The 10236-nt window shown below is 34.7% G+C and overlaps 1 protein-coding gene across 1 annotated transcript; it reads right to left on the bottom strand.

Moving 5' to 3' along the window:
• Positions 1–2863: 2863 nt before the first annotated feature.
• On the bottom strand, positions 2864–4993 carry LOC145596871 (uncharacterized). The gene has a single exon (XM_081653061.1). It carries the CDS (start codon positions 4991–4993, stop codon positions 2864–2866), a length of 2130 nt encoding a protein of 709 aa, XP_081509187.1.
• Positions 4994–10236: the final 5243 nt, after the last annotated feature.

Here is a 10236-nt window from a genome sequence, read left to right as displayed (position 1 = left end):
TTTCAATTTGTGTTCTAGTTCGTACTGTGGGATTGAAATATTTAGCTTTGAGCTCAAACTTCCACTGCCTACGATGCTTACCCACGTGCTTAAGCATTGCATCATCATAGACTTTCCCATCTGGAATGATGAATTTTTCCTACAAAAATTCATATATTTTTTGGATATAATGATATTATAAAATATATGTATACGTCAAGGAATCAACTAAATGAAAAATATAATTAAAACCACTTACACGAATCAAATTAACAATATCACCTAGTATTGTTTTGTTCACATTTCGCCAATTTACATCTCTTATAGGACAAATATCATCTTTCTTTGCGATACTTGAAATGAATTTAACAAGAATTGATCCACCCTTTCTAATTGGTTGGCAAAATCCGTTGAATGTAACTTCAAATCTGACTCCTTTTTCAAGAAACCACACATCATGTGGCTGTATAGAACCACTCCATAACTGCACATTTCCTTCAGAATCTACAACTCAAGCATATAAGAATAATACATATATAAATAAGTTGTTTGAATAAAGTATTTATAAACTACTATAATAAAGTTGGTCTTAATGCCATGGTTGTTAGCTTAACTCATATTTCAGCCAAATATACAACACAAACACCACCACAGTTCAGAATAGAGAACTACATGTTACACATACAGAGCAAAGATATCACATACGGTCATTTTCAGAACTAAATTGAATAAGAAATTAAAAGGGGAGAAGTACATGTATTATTTTTTTTAAAAAAAAAATCATGCTATGTCTGAAAACAAAGACTCGTGTAAAGTATCTTACCAATAGCACGAACATCCTCTCTTTCATCAAAGTTAACATCATCACTCCAATCGTGGGCTTCGTTAGTAGAAGAGTTCCCGTTTACAGGAATGGAGCGCTTCTTTCTTTTGGCATTCCTTCTTGAACCTCCACCATTTCTACACGCTTCATTCCCATTCCCATTGTCATTAGAAGAATTTTCACCAAAATTCATTTGAGATGCATTGGAATTATTAAGCCCATCAGAAGTGACAGCATAAGCAACACTTGTTCCTTGACCTGTTCCTTGATTTGTTCCCTGTCCTGTTCCTTGACTTGTTCCCTGACCTGTTCACTGACCTGTTCCCTGGTCTGCTCCTTGACCTGTTCTCTGACCTGTTCCCTGGCCTGCTCCTTGACCTGTTCTCTGACCTGCTCTCTGACCTTGATCATTACCATAATGGCTCCTGATTCTTTTGCTACGAAACATATTCAGCTGCTACACATAAACTTGTTAATTTTCATGAAAAAAAAAAGTTTCAAGCTACACAAAGCAAATAAACTTGTCTAATAATAAACAAAACTCAAAATAAAATGGTAAATTAAATCTGAAATTTCAGTTCATGCATGTAATACCAACATTCAAAATGGAAACAGAAGTTACACATCAATTATTCATCACCCATTTCAAAAAACTCCCTAGGCTTAGATTCTATAACATGTAACCACCCTTTTTCTATCTCATCTTCAACATAAAAAAACCTGTTTCGCTTGAGATGAAAAAATAAAAGGATCATCTTTCATTAATCGTCTACTATGCATCAACTTTGAAAAGTTGACAGAAATACCCCCATTCTTATATTTCTTCAATCCCTTACTAATGTCTGTCCAATCACACCGAAACACCACAACCTTATAAGTCCCATAATAACTTAATTCATATATTTTCTTGACTTTTCCATAGTAAAACTGGCCATTTGCCTCAACCATAACTCCTGAATTTTGTGTCCTGCGGTAGCGTTCATGGTCTACAGTCAGAAACTTGTAGCCATTGATTACAAAGCCTTTATACTCTGTAGTACGATCATATAAACCACTTGCTAAAGCTTTCCTTAGCTTCCCTTGCTCATTACTGCTATCTATGTTATGTACCTGAAATGATAAAATAACTAATAAAGTAAGAAAAAAATTATTGAATAATGTCTCATTTTAACAGAAGTCTATATATAACAACCTGGGCTCTAAACCAATCAGAGAAATCTTTTATAATCCAATCATACTCTATTATTGTGTCACTTCGTACTCCTCTAAATCGATTCTCACGTCGCTTCTGGCGTAAGAACTCACTGTAAAATATCAAAACACTTGAATTATAGAAACAACAACCATACAAATAAAAGACAGAAAAATATATTAAGAAACTTAACTTAATACTTACTCACGAAATTCAGCCATCTCATCAGAATGAAGTAAAACGTAGCGATGTGCTTGCTCTAGACTTTTAGCATCTAAACGAGCAATTTTCTTTGCCCCAATGAATCGACCATCAGAATTAAATAAATAAGCACTTGTATCCAGAATATGATTGTCATTTCTCTTCAACCTAGAAAATAAGGTGTCAATTTCTTCTAAGTATCTTGAACAAAAGTTAATCGTCTCTTCTAAATGGTATCCTTTTGCAATTGACCCTTCTGGTTGCGCTTTGTTACTCACAAATGATTTTAAATGGGCCAAGTACCTACGAAATACAGTTTAAAGAAAAGAAATATAAATATTTAATACATCAAAATATTCGATAGAATAAATATTTAATTTTAAATGCTAACCTTTCAATAGGATACATCCACCTATAATGGACTGGTCCACCAAGTTTAGCTTCCTTCACTAAATGAATGACTAAATGAACCATGATTGTAAAAAATGCCGGTACAAACTCTATCTCCATCTTATAAAGAGTTAAAACAATTTTGGTTTGTATCTCATCCAACATTTTCACATCAAGGGTGGTAGAGCACACGATTTTGAAAAAGGATGACAACTCTGACACCAAATCCACAATTTCTGTAGTTCTTGAAGCTTGTAGAGCTACAGGCAAAAGGTCTTTCATAATGACATGGTTGTCATGGCTCTTAAGATTCTGAAATTTTTTTGTTTCATATTCACGCATCTTGAGAGGTTAGAACAATATCCATCCGGAACCCTTAATTTCTGGAATACCCTTAAGAATCGTAGTTTATCCTCTTTTGACATAGAATATGAAGCAGGAGGCATAATTGATTGCCCGTTTGGACTAGTATTAATCCAAAGATGTGGCTTTATTCCTTTTTCTTTCATTGCCTTTCTAACTTTTTCATTATCCCTGGATTTCTTATCTACATCTAGTAAAGTGACTAAGAAATTGTCACACACATTTTTTTCAATGTGCATAACATCTAATTTATGACGAAGAGGATTATGCTCCCAATAAGGCAAATCAAAAAATTTGCTCTTTTTAGTCCACAAAACATCAGAATCATCATTTTCTTCGTCATCATCTTGTCTTGCTCTCTTTTTTTTGGAAGGTTTTTTCCCTGTTCCATATGTATATGCAACCCCTTCTTGTTGAGTTTGAACATCAGTCCCTGATTGACGGCTTGGAGCAAGACCATACTCTTGTGTCCCATCAAACAAATGGGCTTGAGATCGATACGGATGATCAATGGGCAGCCACTTTCGAAACCCTTTGTAACACATTTTACCTGCCAACTTTACAGCAGGATTTTCATGGGCACAAGAAGGGCATGCATGATAGCCTTTCGTACTCCACTCTGATAACATTGCATAAGCTGGAAAATCGTTGATTGTCCACATTAGAGCAGCACGTAGTTTAAAATATTGTTTTTTGTAAGCATCAAATGCATCTACTCCCTCCCATAATAACTTCAACTCATCCACTAAAGGTTCCAAATAGATATCAATGTCAATTCCGGGACTTGATTTTCCAGGAAGTATAGAGGAAAGAATAAATGAAGAACGTTTCATACATAACCATGGTGGGAGATTATAAATCATTAACACCACTGGCCATGTACTATGCGTGGTATTCATTAAGCGATAAGGATTAAAACCATCACTAGCAAGCCCTAGTCTCACACTTCGGGGATCAGAAGAAAAATCACGATATTTATCATCAAAATCTTTCCATGCTGAAGCATCTGCAGGATGCCTCAATATACCTTCCTGTTTATCACGATCCTTCTCATGCCATATCATATCTTCTTCTGTCTTAGAAGACATAAAAAGTCTTTTTAACCTTGGGATCAAAGGGAGATATCGAAATACCTTGGCAGGTTCATCTTTCTTTATATCTTTGTTTTCCCCACTAGTACTACCTTCTTTAGACTTAGTTGTTTTCCATCTCGAAGCATGGCATACATCACATTTATCCTTGTCCGAATGTTCACCTCGATAGAGAATGCAATTATTAGGGCAAGCATCAATTTTTTCATACTCAAGACCCAAGGTATTAATCATTCTCTTGGACTCATAATATGAAGATGGGAAATCCATAATTTGAGGAAATGCTTCAAGTAGAAGTTCAAGAATCATTGTAAAGGATTCAACAGATAAGTGATGCATACACTTTATGTGAAACATTCGAACAAGAAATGAAAGTTTAGAGAATGTCTTACATCCATCATATAATTCCTTATTTGAAGCTTCTAATAGTCTCTCAAAGTTAGCTTTTTCTTTTTCATTCATCACTTGCGTTGCGGATGGAGTAGGCTCATCAATCGAGGAATGGTCAAAAAAGTTGGGCTCACTTTGATCACTAGATCCAGCATGATGTGGATGTACAGGTTCAGGCTCATTCACATTGGATATATTAACACCAAAAGCATCTCCTAATAAGCCTCTCATATCATCTCGACCTATAACCCCATGTTGAGCTCCTTCACTAGTGCTTCCAGCAACATCCCCAATTGAACCATGCTGATCACTAAACATGCGCTCAAGAACTGGTCCTCTGCCATGAAAAATCCATTTCTTGTATCGCTTGTCAAAACCTTGAAACAAAATACGCTCCTCTATTTCTGATATTGTCAACCACTCATCCACCCTACATTTCTTACAAGGGCAGAGAGCTTTTCCATCTACAAGCCCTTCTTTAGCCAACTTAATGAATTTGATAGTTCCACTACGATAAGTTGGATGGTTATTGGGTAGTTCAATCCAACTTGTATCGATATCCATGCTTTTCAAAGAAGATTATCCTTACAAACAAATTTAAGAAAATAAAAAAAAGCAAGCTTTGAAGTATACTATGAAAAAAATAAGACTCAAAGCCACAATGAAAGGCATCTAACTTTAATTTTATTTATAACAGTATAACCTAACAAGGTCATATAGAGGCAATATGAATATAAATCTCATAGATACTCTAAGCTCTTATAATGGTAAAAAGAAATAAGATGTTATTTCACTATTAACTAAATCTAAATATATTATTAAGGTATATACTATGTTAAGGTATACGACTATGGTGATATACAATAATAGTCTAAGAATTATAATTAGGAACATCCTTAACTCAAATTTGTAATGTTATGACAAAGCCTTTTTTATTTTTTTTGTCTTTTTCATTCTTTATGTCAATTAGTATATATGCAGTCATGTATACTAATTGACTCTTTAACTAAATAGTGTAGACCAAGAATACTATGCTTTTATCATAAATAAAACTTATAGGAGCAGACCTTCTACGTAATTTAGGGATTAAACTAAGCTAAGACAACTAGTTGATTTGTGTATATTAGAAAATTCCATTAAAATGCGAGCTGTAACTATCCTTTGCTAATCATAATCATATATTGATTGTTATACTTCACACAGTACAACACTAATAACATAGAAGTAATAATTAATACCTAAAAACTCATATTTGAAGTTGCATGTGTAAATATTAAAACTATATTACAGCACTAGTGGGTCATAATCTCTATTCACTATTATTATCAACATAGTATCAAAGTTTCAAATTTTAATCGAAGGAAATTCTAATCTTAGATAGAAAATAAATATCAATATATTGTTTTTACTTTTATCTAAGTAGGATGATGAAGATATAAGAAAGTTCCGAACAAAAACCCGGAAAATCTTGAAATTCCTAACAAAAACTCCGAACAGAAGGAAAGCCCCAATTACATTAGAGAAAATCCCACAAAAATAATAAGAATACAAAGTTATTACAGCAATTGTAGTCAAGAAAAACACATGAATTGCAGGTAAAAAATACAAAGAAAAATCAAAATCACATCAAACTAACGAACAATTTCAAAAGGATTACAACAAATTGGAGCCCAGAAAAATCATCAATTATTAAGACGAAAACAAAAGAAATTAAAGTTCTTACCTCTTAATCTACAATTGATTCTTGAGTTTCCACCAAAGAAATCACCAATAAACCATGAATCAATCTTCAATAGCTAGGTATTTGAGAATTTTAAGTGTGCAAGAATTTTGAGAATTTTTGTTTCAATGGCTTACTGTTTAGACTTTAGAATAGAACCCTATAACTTCCACGCTGTTGTAGCTTAGGTTGATTTGCTTTTCTTCTTTTTTTTTTAAATTTTTTTTCACTTTTTTAATAGATAGATATGTATGCTGCCTTATTTTTTGGTAAAATTGGAAAGGCACCAAACAAAAATTTAGAGCCCACTTTTTATGTTTGGCATGATTTAGTGGGATAACTTAGCGATGCTATAAAGTGTAGAATAAAGTGTCGAAATTATAAGGGAAAAAAATAACAACAGCGACAGTTCATTAAGTGTCGGAAAAAAAGTGTAGGAATAGTAAGGAATTTGTAGTAGTATGTAAAAAAAATTACCACAAAGTGAAATGTTAGTAGTAGTCCCTTGAAAATATAAAAGAAAAAAGAAAAAAGTAGGATAGGTAGTTATTGATTTTTGTAATTAAAAGTTAAAAAATAATAAATAAAGTGGTGGGGTGGGTAGTTATTAGTGTTTTTTTTTTTTTAAAAAAATAAATAAAATAAAATTAAAAAAAAAAACCTAAATGCATGAGAGTTGAGGGTTGAGGTTTTGGAGAAACCTCATTCATTTACTCTACAATTATAATATAGACTAGAGTGTACCCGTGCAAAATGCACGGGATATATAAGAAAAAATATATTTTAAATGTGGAAAGTTGATTTTGATATGTTGTAATTTAGACTTGTGCTATAATGGTCGGTTTTGGACTGGTCGGTTATGTTGAACCCTAATTAGCTCTGTTGTATTGAGTATTAATAATAATCATATTAATAATGTGCTAACACCTGATGTGCTATGCTAAATATGATATTTTATGCTTTGCTTAGAAGCTCAAAAGTCAGGGTCTAGAATGATTCTAAATCAAATGATTCTAAATCAAATGAGTCTAGAATACCTTCTTGTAGAAGCTTCTTGATGCCTTTGATGTTAATGTGGCCAAAGCGACAATGCCACAAGTAGGTTTGACTAGACAGTGTAGTCTTAGCTTTGGTATCAAACATTTTGTCTAAAACACGTTAAAGTGTCACTCCATATATATATGTTCAAGACATCAAAACAAAAGTCTTGGTTCAATGATGAAAACGACGTCCAACGTCGGAAATCAAAGTATGGTGCATAAAACTAAGCAAGTTCTATTTCTTTAGACAAAACATGAGATTACAAGTTTTCTTGGATAGATCATCTTCAACTTCCACTTGTGTACTCATTTCCACTTGGTAAAGCACCGCTCACTTGGTTCCTGAAAAGGAGTGTATTGTGAGTCAATTTTCCGGTATCTAATACCTTACAAAATTGCTTATATTCAAGTGTATAAGATGATACCTGAGGTTGAGGCTACTTTTCTTTTTATCTCATCATCAAGATACATGCCGCATTCTCTTTTGTAGTGTCCGGAGTTACCACAATAGAAGCAGCGCATCTTCCTCTTGTCTTTGAACTCCTTCTTCCTAGGTATAAGGGCAAAATTAGCCTTCTTGCAAGAATAGGTCTTTTGGAGCTCTTGGATGACTTCCTTTAAGGACAGTGTATCCCAATTGGCAGTAAGCTGCTTGCTCATCTTCCACTGGTTTGCCAATTAGCTCCAGATGGTTGAATAGCCTTGTCATGTTAATTACATGAGCTTGAAGTGGCATTCCGGGCCTAAGTCTCGCATTGTAGACTTTTCGCCACTCCTCTTGTCTTTCTTTCGAGAGACAACCATCTTGCGGTGGCGTTATCCTCATTTTGGAAATTGACCTAGTCACATCCTCCACGAGACCATCATAATTGCCTCTAGCACTCTTGGTGACCCTCAAATTGACTACATACTCAAGAGCTTTAAGAATCATGTCTGGAAAATAGCCGGAGAAAATCTCCTTCCATTGAACCGGGATGGAGTTTGCCATGAGTTTCGAAACTCTCTTGCAATCCGTGATCCATGCTTCATGAGCTTTATCACTCATGATCCCTTTCGAGTAGAAACTGGGAATCTGAGTGTCCAAAATATGCTCTAGGTAACAATTTCTAAGTGTCTTTCGGAGTTCATCTTCCCATTCCTTAAAGTTCACCAAATTAAGGAAAAATTGCAAATGTTCGGGAAGTTCCGGGTACATAAGGTCATTGTCATTAGTTGAAGACATGATTCTACAATTGAAAGAATTTGAAATGAAAAACCATTGAAAAATTACTTTAAATAAGATTGAATGCAATTTCAATACTTTTTTAACGTCTTATTTACACGTAAAATTGCCCCCTTTTGTGAAAATAAGGCGATTCCAAGATCCAAGCCATCAACGAGTAATTAGGCATGCTTTGGATTGTCCTAACACTTGTTATCTCAAGGTAAGCATTTCCTTTCTAATGGCTTCAAGCCATTCTTGGTTTGATAATCGTCGCATCTAATGCATCTTGACGATATATCTTTTTTGCCACGGTATGTGAGGACTCCTCACTCATACCGATGAGTTTAACCAAAACCTACATGCACACCCGGTGTGCCTTACCTCCTTGGAGAAGCGATGGTACCTCGCTTTGGCGTAGCCCACCATCACCCTCTTCCGAGTAGTAAGTATCGTTTTGAAAAAGCAAGTTTTACTCAATATTATTAGGGTCCTAGGATTTCTATGTTGGTTGATTTAAGTGAACTTAACTAATCATCACGACATTTTGAAAACCTACACATGCATCTAATGATATCATTCACATATATAATAGCATAAAATATAAAGCGAAAATATAAGATGCATATTGGCAACTAGCATGACCCCTTGAAATCTTCAAGTCTTCAAAAGGTCTTCACTTGCAATTTCAAGGCTTTGTCATCCAAGAAACTCCGTCTTCAAGACTTAACCAAACTATGCAAATACTAGTATCTACGATTAGAACTATTCTAAATATTAAGGTACAAAAATACCCTCAACGGTGCGAAAACCGTAGTTAGATTTACAAAAATACATCACGGCACGTAGTCCGTATTTTCTATCCTAATCGGGTCCCACTAGTTTCCATTTCATAAAACTTGTGAGAGAATATACATTCCATTCATCCATTCACTATTTGTGAATGGCCCATGTGTAGACATCTACTTTTATCCTCCTGTCCCGACAGGAAGTGCAATGACGATAAATAAAACCATCTTCGTGTTGGATTGAAGTGAAGAATACTATGGATAACTGGTTAAGCCTCAAAACAAAAAAGACTAGCCCAAATAAAAGAACAAGGCCAACACAAGGTCCAATCAACTAAACCCGATCATAATTAGGCTTAAACCCGTGCTTAAGAACCAATAATGACGGATTTCGGACCGTCTAGATTAAAATTAAAAGCTGCCGCGGAAAATGTCGCGCGCATCTCACAAAGTCGCGCGCAACTTATTCATTTGCGCGCGGCACCCCGCGCAACTTCTAGAGATGCGCTCGCGAAAGATTGAGAATATTAAAATGTTGGAAAATCGAATCTTACCATAGAGCTGCGCGCAAGACAAATAATTGCGCGCGTATACCACGCGCGACCTATTCACATGCGCGCGACAGCCGCTTGCAACCCATTCAGTTGCTCGCGACACCTGCTGCGGCAGATTGCTCTAAATCCTAAACCTAATCATTCCCTATAAATAAGACCCTAATCCAAGGCTTCAAGACATAGAAAATTAACCTAAATCCTGGCAGAATACTTATGAACTTGTGCATCCAAACCCTCTTGTCCTAAACACTCACCCTTTTTCGATATTTTGTTACTATGGTGGAGGTTCCCTAACAAGAAAGAGGCCATAAGTGTTCTAAACGAAGATCTAGCAAAGAGAAGTGGTAAATTCCCGAGCACTTAGTTAAATCACCTTTATTTTTATTGTGTAAAAGAACTTTAATTAATTAATTAGTGTTGTTTGATCACCTTAAAATAATAAATTAATTAATTTCACATAGTATTCTTTCATTAATCAAGATTATAATTGAATAAAATAATTGT

Source organism: Chenopodium album, chromosome 20 (assembly GCF_948465745.1).
Source record: "Chenopodium album chromosome 20, dcCheAlbu1.1, whole genome shotgun sequence".
Lineage (NCBI taxonomy): Eukaryota > Viridiplantae > Streptophyta > Magnoliopsida > Caryophyllales > Amaranthaceae > Chenopodium > Chenopodium album.
This window is presented reverse-complemented; position numbering and strand designations above follow the sequence as displayed.

Coding starts and splice junctions, on each gene's coding strand:
- LOC145596871 (XM_081653061.1), bottom strand. CDS start 4,993: ATGGATATCGATACAAGTTGGATTGAACTACCCAATAACCATCCAACT.